The 17564-nt window shown below is 38.3% G+C and overlaps 1 protein-coding gene and 1 non-coding gene across 2 annotated transcripts; one reads left to right on the forward strand and one right to left on the reverse strand.

Annotated features, from left to right (window-relative positions):
* Window positions 1-889: 889 nt before the first annotated feature.
* LOC119786911 lies at window positions 890-1043 on the reverse strand. The gene has a single exon (XR_005281252.1). It is a non-coding gene; the product is annotated as a 5.8S ribosomal RNA (ribosomal RNA).
* Window positions 1044-8171: 7128 nt separating this feature from the next.
* On the forward strand, window positions 8172-13258 carry camlg (calcium modulating ligand). Its single transcript, XM_038290485.1, has 4 exons — window positions 8172-8450; window positions 9434-9891; window positions 10030-10095; window positions 11255-13258. The coding sequence occupies exons 1-4, from the start codon at window positions 8309-8311 to the stop codon at window positions 11444-11446; spliced, it is 858 nt and encodes a 285-aa protein (XP_038146413.1). The 5' UTR covers window positions 8172-8308; the 3' UTR covers window positions 11447-13258.
* Window positions 13259-17564: the final 4306 nt, after the last annotated feature.

Below are 17564 nucleotides of genomic sequence, written 5' to 3' on the forward strand. Positions count from 1 at the left end.
CTTAGATGGAGTTTACCACCCGCTTTGGGCTGCATTCCCAAACAACCCGACTCCAAGAAGACCGAGCCCCGGCGCGACGGGGGCCGTTACCGGCCTCACACCGTCCACGGGCTGAGCCTCGATCAGGAGGACTCAGGCCCCCGAGCGACACCGGGCAAAGCGGCCTTCTGTATGCCACATTTCCCACGCCCGCCGGTCGGACGGGGATTCGGCACTGGGCTCTTCCCTCTTCACTCGCCGCTACTGAGGGAATCCTGGTTAGTTTCTTTTCCTCCGCTTAGTAATATGCTTAAATTCAGCGGGTTGTCTCGTCTGATCTGAGGTCGCAGTCCAATGGAGCGGAGGGTCTGGGCACCGCCACGGCCCCCTTTCGGAGGTCGCCACGGACGCGCCGGGCCCCCGTGTGCGTGGCTCCGTAGGGGCGGGTGGCTCCCACGGAGGCTGATGGCGAGCTCGGAGAAAAGGCGACCGGGTTCCCCGACGCGGCGACGGCAGAGGTCGGTCCCGGACCGCGCCACCGTCGCCCGGTTCGTCCTCCCCCTTCGGACCCCGGCGCTCCCCCCGCTAGGACTGCCCGCCTCCGCCGGCCGGAAAGACACCTACCCCGCCGGCACGCCGGGCGCGGGCAGCACGGAGAGCCAGAGCCCACCGCCAGCCGTGCCCCGCACGTGAGCGGGGAGAGGAGAACGGCGCCCCACCCCCCTGGCCATTTGACCGTTCGGGAAGGAAGGAGCGAGCGCTGAGTAAAGGGAGGACGGCGGACGGCGGAAGCGACGGGCGTCCCGGTCTCGTCTGCGCTTAGGGGGACGAAGGCGGTCCAGGCCGCCTGCGACAGCCCCAGCCGCGGAGAGGGAGGGCCGGAGCCCTCCTTTTCCGATTGATTGCAAAACGACCCTCAGACAGGCGTGGCCCCGGGAGGGACCCGGGGCCGCAATGTGCGTTCGAAGTGTCGATGATCAATGTGTCCTGCAATTAACATTAGTTCTCGCAGCTAGCTGCGTTCTTCATCGACGCACGAGCCGAGTGATCCACCGCTAAGAGTTGTCAGGTTTCATGGTTCGGTGTGGACAAGTTCGGAGACGGGAGGGTTGACACGCCTGACGGCGAGGAACCGGCGGGGGTTAGGGTTAGTTTGTGGTTGTGTTCTAGAGGTGTCCCTCTGTCAACCAGATATACTGGAAGTCATTGGAAACAGAGTTTTCCAGCAATGGGCACGGCAACTTAGGTTAAAAAAAGTCAAAAAGTGCTTTTTTAATTGTGTTTTATTTTGAAATGACACATCAGATGTTGCTGTCAGTTTGTGGTTGTGTTCTAGAGGTGTCCCTCTGTCAACCAGATGTGCTGGAAGTCATTGGAAACAGAGAGTTTTCCAGCAATGGGCACGGCAACTTAAAGTCAAAAAGTGCTTTTTTAATTGTGTTTTATTTTGAAATGACACATCAGATGTTGCTATCAGTTTGTGGTTGTGTTCTAGAGGTGTCGCTCTGTCAACCAGATGTGCTGGAAGTCATTGGAAACAGAGAGTTTTCCAGCAATGGGCAAGGCAACTTAAAGTCAAAAAGTGCTTTTTTAATTGTGTTTTATTTTGAAATGACACATCAGATGTTGCTGTCAGTTTGTGGTTGTGTTCTAGAGGTGTCCCTCTGTCAACCAGATGTGCTGGAAGTCATTGGAAACAGAGAGTTTTCCAGCAATGGGCACGGCAACTTAGGTTAAAAAAAGTCAAAAAGTGCTTTTTTAATTGTGTTTTATTTTGAAATGCACATCAGATGTTGCTGTCAGTTTGTGGTTGTGTTCTAGAGGTGTCCCTCTGTCAACCAGATGTGCTGGAAGTCATTGGAAACAGAGAGTTTTCCAGCAATGGGCACGGCAACTTAGGTTAAAAAAAGTCAAAAAGTGCTTTTTAATTGTGTTTTATTTTGAAATGACACATCAGATGTTGCTGTCAGTTTGTGGTTGTGTTCTAGAGGTGTCCCTCTGTCAACCAGATGTGCTGGAAGTCATTGGAAACAGAGAGTTTTCCAGCAATGGGCACGGCAACTTAGGTTAAAAAAAGTCAAAAAGTGCTTTTTTAATTGTGTTTTATTTTGAAATGACACATCAGATGTTGCTGTCAGTTTGTGGTTGTGTTCTAGAGGTGTCCCTCTGTCAACCAGATGTGCTGGAAGTCATTGGAAACAGAGAGTTTTCCAGCAATGGGCAAGGCAACTTAAAGTCAAAAAGTGCTTTTTTAATTGTGTTTTATTTTGAAATGACACATCAGATGTTGCTGTCAGTTTGTGGTTGTGTTCTAGAGGTGTCCCTCTGTCAACCAGATGTGCTGGAAGTCATTGGAAACAGAGAGTTTTCCAGCAATGGGCAAGGCAACTTAAAGTCAAAAAGTGCTTTTTTAATTGTGTTTTATTTTGAAATGACACATCAGATGTTGCTGTCAGTTTGTGGTTGTGTTCTAGAGGTGTCCCTCTGTCAACCAGATGTGCTGGAAGTAATTGGAAACAGAGAGTTTTCCAGCAATGGGCACGGCAACTTAGGTTAAAAAAAGTCAAAAAGTGCTTTTTTAATTGTGTTTTATTTTGAAATGACACATCAGATGTTGCTGTCAGTTTGTGGTTGTGTTCTAGAGGTGTCCCTCTGTCAACCAGATGTGCTGGAAGTCATTGGAAACAGAGAGTTTTCCAGCAATGGGCACGGCAACTTAGGTTAAAAAAAGTCAAAAAGTGCTTTTTTAATTGTGTTTTATTTTGAAATGACACATCAGATGTTGCTGTCAGTTTGTGGTTGTGTTCTAGATGTGTCCCTCTGTCAACCAGATGTGCTGGAAGTCATTGGAAACAGAGAGTTTTCCAGCAATGGGCACGGCAACTTAGGTTAAAAAAAGTCAAAAAGTGCTTTTTTAATTGTGTTTTATTTTGAAATGACACATCAGATGTTGCTGTCAGTTTGTGGTTGTGTTCTAGAGGTGTCCCTCTGTCAACCAGATGTGCTGGAAGTCATTGGAAACAGAGAGTTTTCCAGCAATGGGCAAGGCAACTTAAAGTCAAAAAGTGCTTTTTTAATTGTGTTTTATTTTGAAATTACACATCAGATGTTGCTGTCAGTTTGTGGTTGTGTTCTAGAGGTGTCCCTCTGTCAACCAGATGTGCTGGAAGTCATTGGAAACAGAGAGTTTTCCAGCAATGGGCAAGGCAACTTAAAGTCAAAAAGTGCTTTTTTAATTGTGTTTTATTTTGAAATGACACATCAGATGTTGCTGTCAGTTTGTGGTTGTGTTCTAGAGGTGTCCCTCTGTCAACCAGATGTGCTGGAAGTCATTGGAAACAGAGAGTTTTCCAGCAATGGGCACGGCAACTTAGGTTAAAAAAAGTCAAAAAGTGCTTTTTTAATTGTGTTTTATTTTGAAATGACACATCAGATGTTGCTGTCAGTTTGTGGTTGTGTTCTAGATGTGTCCCTCTGTCAACCAGATGTGCTGGAAGTCATTGGAAACAGAGAGTTTTCCAGCAATGGGCAGTGGCACGGGAAGGGGGGTGCTGCGGGGGCTGCAGCCTCCCTCGTCATAGCATCAGCCCCCCATGGTGGGGGCTGTGGAGTAACATAATATTGTACTTAAAAACATGACATTATTTATGTATTTATTTTTTAAAAGACTGTGTTTGATATAAACTAATGATTCATTATTTTAATATTTCATAAAAAACTAGACTACTCCCCCGGAAGCTTCCGCAACCTCACATTCGTTTAGGCATGGCTAGCAATAGGCAGCAGAAAAGTATTTCTGACTATTCCGAGGTAAGAAATGGTTTTAATTCCCCTATACTGCCGCCAAGCATTTATTTAGCGGTATTTATTTCTTATTTATTTCTATATGCTGTGCCTATTCGTCGTAGTCCTGTGGCTGAAGAAGGCTACGCTAGAATAAGGCTGCATATCACTAAATATTATGTCTGTATTAAGCTATTTAGTGATAAAATAATAATTTAGTTAATTTTTTTTTTCAGATATAAAATCATTCCCCATATCCATAGTCAAATGGACTTTCAAGACGTTCAATGCTCAGTTTAGGCTATATTTAGGCCATGTTTCATTCAAGTATTCCTTATCCTGTTGATTGGGAGCTGTTGTTTGTTTTGAATGATTAAAAGAGAAGAAATAAAGTTTAAAATGTTCATGCTTTGTTCCGATGCAATTTAAATGGCAGTTTTTGGCGACAAATGTAGGCCTACAATATTATGTTAAAAACGTCAGCCACAGCCCTCAACATAATGACGTCACGTGTTTTCCAACCCAGCCATCAGCCCCCCTCGCTTGAAACAGCTTCCAGCGCGCCTGGCAATGGGCAAGGCAACTTAAAGTCAAAAAGTGCCTTTTTAATTGTGTTTTATTTTGAAATGACACATCAGATGTTGCTGTCAGTTTGTGGTTGTGTTCTAGAGGTGTCCCTCTGTCAACCACATGTGCTGGAAGTCATTGGAAACAGAGAGTTTTCCCTCCGGTTAATTCCCCTCTTCCCTCCGGGAAAACCTCTCATCCAACACTTCAAGTGCACCCCTATTTGAGACTTTACGGTAAAATAACCGGGCGAGGGAAAATGGCTACATCGTGTACCGACTTCCTGTTTTCAAAATAAAAGTGTATGCCTACATTTTGAAGCGCGGCAAAACTATCAAACTGGAATATTTGTCGAAGCTGAAGTTGGCTTCCGATTTGGCATATGATTAAAGGGCGATTCCACTTAATTTTTTCCTGCCTTCAGCATTTTTTATTTACTCTAATTACGAAAAAAAAAACTACAACACCTAAACACATCAAACCTGGACTAGATTATTCTAAAGTACTTAAATAATAATTAAAACCAGGTTTGGAATTTGTGAAATTTTTCTCTGATTTGTGAAACAGTGAAAGCTGATTTTAACACTTTATTTTAGTGTCCATGTCACACTAGAAGTGGTTTAGCTCTAAAACTACAACACTTAGACACATCAAACATGGACTAAATTATTCTAAACTAATTGTAGGATAATTAAAACCAGGTTTCAGATTTGTAAAAACTTTAGTGAGAGATTAGTGAGACTTCAATAAAACTGATTTATAACACTTATGTGTTCATATCACACTAGAAGTGGTCTAGCTCTAAAACTACATATAACTACAATAATTACTTCAGTAAAGTATAGATAGCCAAAAATTCTACTTGACTAAGGTAAAGGATTTGTACTTTGTCACTTAGCATCTCTGAATGTAAACAAAACACGGATGGCTTATAATATAATATAATATAATATATATGGGTTATAATTCTTTATAACTTGAAAATTTAAAATCCTAAGAAAATTTCTAAAGGACAGCTTGGTATGTGGTGGTCCTTGCATGGCTAGAGGTTTGGAGAAGTTAGGCTACCAGATTTCCTGTCAAAACCTTGAAAACCTTAAAATCCAGTGAGATTATGATTGTATTATTTTTATGAAAATGTATCAAATAAATGCGGTTGAATCAAAAAGGCTCATTGTGACATATCGAATCTTGTGGATCAAAGGTCACCTGCATATATCTGTTTTGTTGTAATTTCATTCAGGTGTTAATGTAACACATTAATGAATCAAATAGTTGATCATTAGTGATCACTTTTTTTTTATTATTCTTAGCGGTGGAATGATTTCAGGGCTGTGAAAAGCAAGCAAGCATTCTTCCACAGGCCTAGTAATTGTTTTATGTTAAGTGTAACGTTGCATACCAAGCATAAGAACTACGCTAAAATCCCACTGAGTTCTACTACAAGCTGAAAATGCAACAGTAACTAAAAGACATTTAGACTTTTATTTTGAAAATGTCAGAAAACCTTCTAAAGGACCAATTAAACCCATTACCATTCCTGGTTGAATTCTAGAAGTAATGGATATTAAATTTCTGAAATATGATGCAATATGCAATATAAAGTGTTTTATAATGTAAAGCATGTTTTGTTGTTTTAACATATCAACTCTTTGTGTTTTATTTCTGCAGCTGAGAAAAACCTCTCAGCTGAACTTGGACAAAACGTCACTCTTCCCTGCCACGCTCCTGAAAACAGCCCTGTAAAAGTTGCAGAGTGGAGCAGGGCTGATTCGAAAGAGTATCTTCTTTTGTACAGGGACGACCAGCTTGATTTAGAGAACCAGGAGCCAGCTTTTAAGAACCGAGTGAATCTCCTGGACAGCAAAATAAAAGCTGGAGATGTGTCTTTAACCCTTCAGAATGTGACGACTGATGATAGAGGCAGGTATGAATGTCGAGTTATCCAAGGAGACACAAACCGAGGAAAGAGAGCAGTTTTAAAAATGCAGCCAATCAGCATCATCAACCTGGATGTTGTCTTTCCTGGTGAGTTAGGGAGTTTGGTTTGTCTCTCTGGTTTTTAATGTGAGTTAGTATCCTGAGATCTGTTTTTTTCCTAAATATGCTACCTGATGAGACAATATAGAATACATATTAAAAAGAAAATTAAATTGTTGTGACTCACCAGTCTAAGCCGATCCAATTGTCTCTGATCTGCAGATGTCAAAGATGACCAAAGAGAGCATATTGGAAGCTATCGAGGACATGGTGGACTAGTCTGCGTGGCCGTCATTGCTGCAGCTGTCGCTGTAGTTTTGGCATATCTAACAAGAAGGAAAAATGAAATCCCTCCTATTGAAGCCAGTTAATTTGTCAAATTCAACATGGACATCAATACCATTGATGGGAGTAACTGTGTTATTTAATAACTGAGTGTGTTTTTTTGTTAAAAAGTAACGAATGACCATGAATTTGTAATGCCAGTATCCATCCGTCCACTTTCTCCTGCTTACCGGTAGAGTGACACAGAGACAAACAAAGACACACAACCATGCACACACTCACACCTAAGGACAATTTAGAGAAGCCAGTTAACCTAAAAGTCATGTTCTTGGACTGTTGGAGGAAGTTGGAGTACCCGGAGAGTCCAAGCATGCACAGGGAGAACATGCAATCTTTAAAAAATAAAAAAAGCTTTGTAAAGTGTTTATAAAATGATAAATATAATTGAATTATCCCATGATAATCATGATAGAAAATGGATGGATAGAACTATATGTCAGCTTTGATCATTTCTGTGCACAATTCAATAAAAACATGTGATCACCAGGTGAAATGAATTATTAATGGTTAAGAATATGAGTACGGAATGGGGTAAGCTCGGAAGAAAGGTGTTGGTAACAAACGAGTGTCCAAAATGCACAGCTGGGAACTGGCTCTCAAGAGCCTGAAAACTAAACTTGTTGAAAATACTCAAATGTTTCCTGACTTAACAAAAATCAATAAAAGCATAAAAACTTCTATTAGGCTTGGTTTGACTTGTACCACAAAATCAATTTTGCTTTTACTGTTAATTATACCTAATAAAAAGAAGGGAAAAGAAGGAATAATAAGATTCTGAACGGTTTGATACATAGAGATGTATTATGCTTTTTGTGATATTTGACTGGTACCAAGAGTTTTGTGTTTCTGCATTTCTCTTGATAAAATAAACATGTCTACTTTAACTTTAATTTTTTCCTACTTGCTTTGATTCTGTTTTATCTTCCTGTATTTTAATCATGTAAAGCACTTTGAATTGTCTTTGTACTGAATTGTGCTATACAAATAAATTTGCCTTGCCTTGCCTTAATAACTTCAGCGCCCTGTTGGCCTGGTTCTACTGGAGGTTTCCTCCTTCCTCGACTATCACTGCATGCATGCTAGGAAAGCTTTTCATCTAATGTTTTTTTACATACTTGGGAAGGAGTGGATTCTGCAAATTCAGTGGTTATACTATCAACTGGATCTCCTTAGAAAATTTAAAGCAATCAGAATTTAAGAACCTGAAATAAAAACGGTTAAAAAATAAAGGGCCAAATTCATAAAGCAGCTTTACAGAAAAGTGTCACAAATTAAAACACTCTTAATTGAATACATTTTAATAATTTGAAATAAATATACATTTACAGATAAATACAAATATCATGAATATTGAAAATAAATGGACACACTCATTTAGTTGCTTGATGGAATGTTGATACTTTAATAACAGTTTTTATAATTTGATTTTGAATGAAACGGCTCTGTATGCCTGCCTGTGAGGCAGCGTCCAGGGAGTAAATAAACCCTCGTCCTGTTTGTCCCCACCAGATGACGACATCACTGTGCGCTGCCTCCTTTCATTCTGTTCTGTTTGCCATCAAATATTCCTGACGCAGAAGCTTTTGTCTCATCGACAGTGAGCTGTAAGGCCACTTGCAGATATTTTTGTGTTTTTTCCGAGCCTCACTCGATCATGGAGTCCGTGGAGGAAAAGACGGGCTCCATTTCTGCGGCTCAGCTGCGTGCGGAGAAACGGAGGAGGAAACTGCTGCTCAACTCGGAGGACAGGATGAACAGAATCGTAGGCTCCACCAAAAAGGAGCCTGATAACAGCGGTACGCGGTTACAGCCAAATCTCCCCCATTACACTTCATGTCTGAACATTAACAATTAATAGAAATAACACGTAGCACCATCTCCTAATCAGTGATTCACCCATAGATTAACTGTCCACATCTGAACGAATGCATCAGATTAGTGAAACACTCCTTATGTTAAGCACGGTGAAGGAGGTGTGATGATGTGGGGCCCTTTTGCAACCAGGAGGCCTGCTTGTTTTTTTGTTTTTTTGCAATGATTAATAGTTAGAAATGAATAATTAGAAAGGGTTAACCCTCTTAAGGGCTTTCAATTAAATACTTAAAATTCCATATTTGAAGTCAAGGCTATTATTGGAGGACAGAACAAGATCCAAATTACATTAAAGGAACAATTTATTTTCATGGCAAAAATCAAGGTCAGTGTAATAACCGTAAAACAGTCACTTGTTCTAATAGTGTAAATAAAATTCAATGAGTGCCTCTATATAAAAAAAAAAAGTAAAACACTTTTTACATTTTTGGCACTAAAAAGTAGATCTTGCATCAAATGCTATAGACTAAAAAAAAATAAAAAAAAACAATATGCTCCATGAAAAGTGGATACAGAATAGGAAGTGTGGCCTTTTCTTGGATCAGGGGCTCTTTGGAAACCCAAACATTACATCCACATTTTTTGGCACTAAAGAACCTTCAGAAAATGAATGCCGATACAGGGACTTTGGTTATTAATTTTTTTAATGACATTTTTACCTTATTAAATTTATTTGTTTTGCTTTGCTGATTAGGTTTTTAAATTAACCTTTAGCTTTTTCTTTACTTAAATTACAGTATTGCCAACAGTAGTGACATTAGATGCCTGGTTTTATTCTTTGAAGCAGTTTCACTCAGCTTTCAGACAGAGGTGGACCCTGTAGACCACATTTGACCCCTCTATTTTACCTTGTTAGCTGTAAAGTTGCATTTATATCAAACTTGTGATCTGTGATTTTCCTCTGCAGGAGCCTCCCGGCGTCCCACAGAGCCCCGCTTCCACCTGGACCTGGACAGAACAGAGCCATGGACCCTGTCTTCGGCCTCCCAGAGACCGTCTCCCTTCCTGTCAGAGGCTCCAGGCGCCCGCTCCCACACTGCCACCCCAGAGAGGAGGGGCTCCCCTCTGCCAGACTTCAGTGAGCCTCGTAGAGCCTCTCTAGAGGGTGACTTAGCAGGTCTTCGACAGAGAGCGAAGGGTGAGCGGGCTGGATCAGATGAGGTCAGCGGCTCTCCACGCAGAGGCTTCCAGCAGTATTTATCTCGCTTGGACGATGCTATGAAACTCCGGAGTCAGCTGGCCAGTGAGAAGCCCACTCAGGAGGGAGATTCTGAGATAGAGGAGTTTGATCCGTTTCGGGTTTTCAGGCTGATCGGCAGCATCCTCCTCGCTGTTTTTGTCAGGGTTTTTGTCTGCAAGTATCTGGTGGGTGAATCTGCTGTAAACATAACACTTTTCTGACCAATCTCATGATTTCTTAAGATACTCAGAAAAGTACAATCAACCACTGTTATTGTATGTTGATAGCTGAAGTGACACTGCTCCTTGATTTCTTTCTTCCAGTCGATATTTGCTCCATTTCTGACCCTTGAACTGGCCTACATGGGATTGTCTAAATACTTTCCAAAGGTAACAACACTTTGCGTTTTGTTTTTTCACTGAATGCAAATAATGCTTATTTGATGCTGAAATTTAAATCCTTCATTTTAGTTTTATTATTATGTCATAATAGCCAGTTTTTCATCAGTGTGAAGTGGATCTCAAAAGAAAATATTGTCAACTAAAAAGAATTTCCCCCTTTTATATCACAAATATCCCATACAATTAAACCAAAAAATAAGAAAAAAAAATATTCATATATATATATATATATATATATATATATATATATATATATATATATATATATATGCTGTATGTGTTAGTACCATTAAGTTAGCATTTTTTTCTGAAAGTACTCTAAACACCAGATTAATACCAATGAAAAACCAGCCATAAAGATTAGATTTAATGTCACACGATCCAAGTACGGTAGCTTTTTTTATTTCTACATCCATCCATCCATCCATCCATCCATTTTCCTTCACACTTATCCCAGTTGGTGTCGCGAGGGGTGCTTGTGCCTATCAGCAGCTGTCAATGGGCAAGAGGTGGGGGCCACCCTGGACAGGTCACCAGTCTGTGGAAGGGCAGTACAGAGACAAACAGGACATACATCCATTCACGCATAGACACACACACCTAAGGACCATTTAGAGAAGCCAATTAACCTAACAGTTATATTTTGGGGAACATGCGGGGGGCAGCATCATGGTGTGGGATTCAGTTTCTTCACATGTAAAGTAATTTTTTTTTTTTTTACGCTAAATATTAAAAAATCACTAACCTTAACAAAACCAAAATGAAGTTCTGGGTGAACCATTGGATATATATATATTTTTTTTTTTCAATTGCTATTTCTCTTAAAGCTCTTCTTGGTTTTCAGGTGAATTGTACTCATATTTTTCTGAAAAAGTGGAGAAATAGTTTTCTTTTTAAAGTTGACATGTTTCGTATCTAAAGTAATAAACTGTATCCTTTTAGTTGCCATAATCAAAGAGCTGCATGAAGATTCCGTTTTTTTTTCTCCATCTCAGATGATCCTTAGTGTGAGCCTCAGTCTGACCTCACATGTCTAAGAGATATAAGAGCATGCATTGTGATTGCGTCTTTTTCTTTACGCTGCTATGTTTAATATAGTTTTTATTTCACGGACCTGCTGATAATTCATGTCCTTCTGCTTCTTCAGGTGGAGAAGAAAACCAAAACCACTGTGCTGACCGCTGCCCTGCTGCTTTCCGGCATCCCTGCCGAAGTCATCAACCGCTCCATGGACACCTACAGGAGGATGGGCGACGTCTTCTCCGATCTCTGCGTTTACTTCTTCACCTTCATCATCTCTCATGAGATCTTGTTGCTCTTCGGCTCAGAGACGCCCTGACATAAGCTCTGCTCGGCTTCTTGTTACTCCCTCTCCCTGTTTTCTCCCCTTCATACCAACCAGCTGTGCTCAGTTGCGCCCCCTGGTGTTTTTTGTTTCCCTGTTTACATTCTGCTGCCTTAATATCAGGTGTGCACCCCTCTTCTTCGGGTGATAATGTGTTCAGACCCCAGTGTATATACCACTTGAATTTACTGCATGCAGAAGCTCAGGAAGAGGCGGGAAATGTCTTTGTTGTATAATACGGTCCATCTTTGAGCGATTATAGAAAACTGCATGCTGGAAAACCCCAGATTCCAGTTCAACCATTAAAAAGGAAATGGGGAAACGTGCTACAGCACTTCAAGTGTTAAAACTAAGTTCAGTTGGAGGAAATATTATTTCATCGACTGTTTCAAGTGGAGCAAAGTAGCAATGAATGCAGATAAATAAACCAGGGTTTCCTTCCTTTGTTCAAAGTGATTTTACAAGCAGCAGACTTTGAAACAGCTTTATTTCAGCTTAAGCTAAGATCACAACTAATGAACTGTGACCACATGAGCGGCTGTTACTAATTTGTTCAAGCAGATTTCACACTGCTTTCTGATGATAATACATTGGTTGCTGGGCTGGGCTTCATCTCTAAACTCTATATTAGATTCTAACATCAAAGGCAGCCAAACCCCTTTACTTGTTTAAATAAAGTGTTGGTATGCAGACTGTAAATGCATCATATCTAGGGAGTCCTTTAGGAGGTAGCCTGGACTTGACTGAGATGTGCTGAATTATGCAGCTCCATATTGTTGGAATCCTTAGATATTAGAAACAAGCAGCTGGATCAGTAGTTTGTTCTGCAAAGGGGCAACAGGTTGATTAGTTTCCCTCCAACTTGTCTTATTGTTTACAGTAATGAGCCTGAACTTTGAAAACAGGAATCCCAGTTAGTTTGGACAAACCTTTGGAGCTTTGAACAACATTTGTTAACATCCATACAGGTCTAAAGTCTTTTGATGCACCAACGGGTTTTCTTTTAGCTTCACCCATCTTCCCACATCATAATGCTGCAGCCACCGTGCTTAAAGGATGGTTTCCTCAGTGTTAGTTTTCCTCCACATCTATCATGTAGGTATTTGTATATAGAGCGGAAAATCCAGCTTTGGTCTCACCTGACTAGATTAGTGGGGAACTGGAAAAGTTTTGTGAAATTGATAGACATAAGCTTTATTACAGAATCTGCTCAATGACATTATTATGCCTAATGAAGTACATCATAAAAGGAGAAACATTGTGAATCAGCAAATATTGAAGCCTTGGATTATTTCTAAGCTTAATATTCACCGACGTAAAGAAGACAAAAATGTGACAGGAAAGGTTTGTTGGTCATTTTGCATCTTCGCTTTACCTTTTCTGTAACTGACTGATTCTAAGCCACCTTGGGCAGGTCTCACAACACTCTTAACAACCAGGGATAATAAGTATCTTTCTGTGCTCTACTGATGCTCCAATGTGAATTTTCTGTGCTCACACTAAATATCTATCAGCGGGGGATCGCTCTGAGTTAGTTTAGTTTAAACAAAACTCATCAAACCCTAAAGGGGATCAACAGCGTGACCAGTGGTCATGATCGGCTATAATGGAGTCTTTAGAAGATGTTTTATTCCACTACAGGGGAGGGCTATTTTATAATGATGTAACTGACTTGGAGCTGGTAGGTTGGTTATCACTACCTTAGATTGTTTTAATTATGGAGGAATGTGTCTTACTGATCTACTAGAGAGTCTGAAAGGTAAATGAACTTGAGGACGTATGTTTTATACGCAGGGAATGAAGGAATCATCATTATCTCTCCATCCTTCAGTTGAAGCCATTTGAAAGGATCTGCGGTCAGGTGTCATAGTTTAATTTTTTTAATAACCAGTGAATGTAGACGATGCGTTAGCGGCTGCTGTTTTTCTGTCCTCAGAGGACGGCTGCATTTCTCTTTTCCTCTGAAAAGCATTTAACTGCAGAACAAGTTGAGAGAAAAAAAAAGTATTGCTTTGTGTGTCTGTGATAAGGCTGCAGTTCACTTCATATGTGAGCCAGTGGCTGTTTGTGAGTTTACTGGTGTTTGATAATCCCAGTGGTTTCCTTTAAGTCTTGGTGTAGTAGCTCCTCTGCTGTCATGTCCTTCCTTCCAATTCTAATTTAATCCTAAATTAATATATTTTGTTCCATGTGAATGAATTGATGTGATTTATTCAACAGCTTGTCTGCTCTGTTTCATATTTGTTTTGATAAATCTATTCTAAAACTGTTTTAAAATGCTGATGTAGTATCGCTAAAACAGATTTAAAATGATGTTTCAAACTAAGGAGTTCCTATTGAAAATAAACGGCCCAATGTGTGAAGTCTTCTTTCTTCTGTTTGTTCATTTTTTTAAGGACAAACATTATGTAAAAAAAAAATATCTTATTAAATTTGTTCTCTAAGAACTGCATAAGGAGCCCAAACGTTGTATAGAAAGAAAACTTTTCATAAATCTGACATTTCTAATTTTCTGAAACAACTATTTTTTATCCATCTGTAAGCCATAATCATCAAAATTAAAAAGATGTCTTGAAATTAACTCTATGCAATAACATAATGAATGAGTTTTTACTCTTCAGCATTAGTTATTGGCCATTGCTGTTATAGTGATATTAGATGTAAGTTTGTGCTTATATCAAATTAAAGACCAACGCAACTAATAAAAATAGTGCAACTTTGATAGATAATATATTTACCAATGGTGTTGAAAGTGGACGCATATACCTGATCATTTATCAGTCTTTATGGGGATTAAAAAAGAAAAAAGGTTAGTATATCAAATGAAGAAAATAAAACAAATGTACTGGACATGTTTCCCCAAGCAGCAATTCAGTTATTTAAAAGTGAATTAATCAAACAAAGCTAGGATGAAGTGTGGGTAACATGAATACGGTTTAAAATTCAATTTTGAAGACTTTAAATGAAAATTATACTAACTTACCTAGAAAAAAGAGGTTAATGCTTGGTTTTTATGTTTGTTTTAAAAGAAATTAGTTATGTAAAGATATTCTTTTTTTTCAAGAAGTCTTTATATAACTTATTTTCTTAAATGTAAAAACCTTGCATTAACCAATGTTTTCTGGGTAATTTAGTATATTTTTATGCTTTTATTTTTTTTTATTTTAGAAATAGATTATTAATATAAGATCAAGTAGAATTACTTCTTTAAAAAAAAAGAAAGAAAATCAGACTGCTGACATCCCAGACAGTTGTTAAAAACTGTCTGGGATTGCAAGAAATTGCAAATCAATTTAACCATTATTTTACTAATAAAGATTAAACTTGGCTGAAGGAATAGTAAACTACATCAAAAAAGATGAATTTTTAACAAAAAAAAACTTAGATAAGATAGATTTCATATTAATCTTTTCTTTTTATGAAGATAAATATTTCTTAAAGCTTCGGTGGAAAGTGAAATCCCGATAATTGTCATAAACTGCAAAGCAAAACAAAAGTTAGCTGACAGGAACAGTGTGGTTATGTTAATATTAGAGAAATGATTTGATGTGTTGGGTCAGGGTTAGGGTTTTAAATCTGTCTCCACAGTCTGGGATATTCCCAGCTGGAATGAAAATTGCAAAAGTCATCCCATTTATTGGACTAGAGATTAACAGGAATTTACAAATCATAGACCTCATGTCACCCAATATGAAAACCACATTACCACAAGTAGATCTTGCATCAAATGCAATAGACTTAAAAAACAAAACAAAAAAACAATATGCTCCATGAATTCCTGTAAAAAATAAAAAAAACAGATACAGAATAGGAAGTGTGGCCTTTTCTTGGATCAGGGGCTATTTGGAAAACAGAACAATACGTCCGCATCAGCGAGTACCAGCTGCTGACTGTCTTACAATGTCCCATAGGGGTCAGTTTGATGTTTATTGGGTTTATTAATGACTTAGAATAGAATAGGATATCCACAATGGGAAAATTGTGGTGTTTACAGAAGCAAAGGTATAGTAGAAGTGGTCACACAATGACCACCTTAGAAAAGTGCAAAAAAAATAATAGGAAAATAAAACAAATATTGTACTGTATGGTGTTTTTACAATATAAATATTCTATCTGGAGAATAAAAAAAAATCAATAACTGCTGTGGACATTTTTACAGTAATGGATGTATGAAAAATCGCAGCAATGCCAGATATGTGCAAAAAAATTACAGCAGCATGTTATTTAACTGACTAAGACAGAAACTGCTAAGTGTGTTTAATTTCAAGTGTGCCACATTTTATATTATTGCTAATGACACTAATAGAGTGTGTTATGAGAATCTAAGAACGTTAATGGCTTTGTTGGAAAATAATTAACCATTCAAGATATGGTTTGATTCACATAAACTAAATTTAAATGACACTAAATTCTTAATTTTTGATAATTGAGACATTGACATGGACAAAAAATAAATAAAATCAAATGATAGTGAGAAACAAAAATTAAATGCAGTGAAGTTCCTTGGAATAATTATACAAAATAGACTGGAAACCTTATATAAGTTATATTAAGTCAGTGTTATGTAAATAATCATCAATAACATTAAAAGCCAAAGTTTCTTGAATTAAAAAACATATCTGTTGTATAGTTATTTGGTTCTGTGAAAAATATAAATATAAAACTAATCTTGATCCAATTTGTGTTGTTCAAATTGTGCAATCGGAATTGTGAATACAGCAGCCTATGAAAAATATATGCAAACCTGTTGCTGTAATTAGGAGGAAAGCTTTAAAATCTAGAGACTTGGTTGAACTTAAAACTGCCCAATTTATGTATCATTTAAAGAAGCTAACTGTTGAAATCTAAGGATTGTTAAAAAGGAAAGCTGTTGTTTATAATCTTCGAGGCATTGACGTGTTTGAAAAAGCCAAAGTTAGGATAAATGTTAAGCAGCTTTGTATGTTGGGGTGAATACATGGAATTACCTGAATTCAGAGCTAAACAACTGTTCTAAACTTAATCAGTTTAAAAAACATAAAAAAAGAAAAAAATGATAAACTCTTATGCTGGAAATAAAGCAGATTGTTTTTAAACTATCAATGAAAATGATTGACCTTCTATGGATTGTAATCTGTGTGAAATATTTCCCTATAAAATACTAATGTTTGTGCTGTTAAAGATATTCTCTGTGTATGCACCTTAAAGCTCTATCTCTCCAGTTACTTTTCCTGAAAAGAGATCACTCAGGACAAACCCTTTAAATAACATTTCATTACTTGTATGTATTAAATAACCAGGAGACGTGACAACAGATTCTATTAGAAGTTGTAAATTTACTCAGATCAGAGAAATTGCTTAGAGTTTACAGAAGGCAGCTGCTCACCTCTGGGCTCACCTCTCAGGAAGCGGCCCTGATTAACAGTTAAAAAGGCGTTTTATATATCTCCAGTCTGCAACATCATCACATCGTTACATCATTTATGTTAGCAGGTGAGTAGATATGATTAGACACAATATTACACTTTGTTTGTAGCTGAAGGACACCGCTCTAATTTCATTCCCAAATATTTGCCACGTACAGAATGAAGATTATAACTGTATATCCGGACAGAGGATAGGTCTTAATTAGATAAACTATTGTGGAAAACATCACTTTTGACACGTAACAGGCAGCTGATATTAAGGTGTAATAAACTCACACATCATCAATGATAATTATCCTAATAGTGTCTTATAAATCATTCTGTAGAGTCTTGTCAGCTAGTTTAAAATCCACTTTTGTTTATGATGTAATTAATAGGTTTGGAGGAAATTAGCTTTCGCTTCTATTTTTATCCTTTCTGATAATGTGAAAATTCTTATTAGTTTAGTTTCTATACCTGAGATATCTGAAATAATTAACTGAACTGAACTTTATTGGATATTAATATCTGCACAAATTGTCATAAGTTTCTTTTTGTTTACAGAATAAATAACAAACGTTTGCTTAAAGTGATTATTATTATTATTATTTCTCTTTTTACTACTTTTTTTTTTCTTTTACGAATTACAGAAAGAGCTTTCTTGTTATGAGTTGTCAGGTTTTGTAACAATTTTATCTAGCCTCCGACCACACGGGGGCGCTGTCTCT

The sequence above is a fragment of the Cyprinodon tularosa genome, unplaced genomic scaffold (genome assembly GCF_016077235.1).
Source record: "Cyprinodon tularosa strain WSP-4 unplaced genomic scaffold, ASM1607723v1 ctg281, whole genome shotgun sequence".
In the NCBI taxonomy this organism is placed as follows: Eukaryota; Metazoa; Chordata; class Actinopteri; order Cyprinodontiformes; family Cyprinodontidae; genus Cyprinodon; species Cyprinodon tularosa.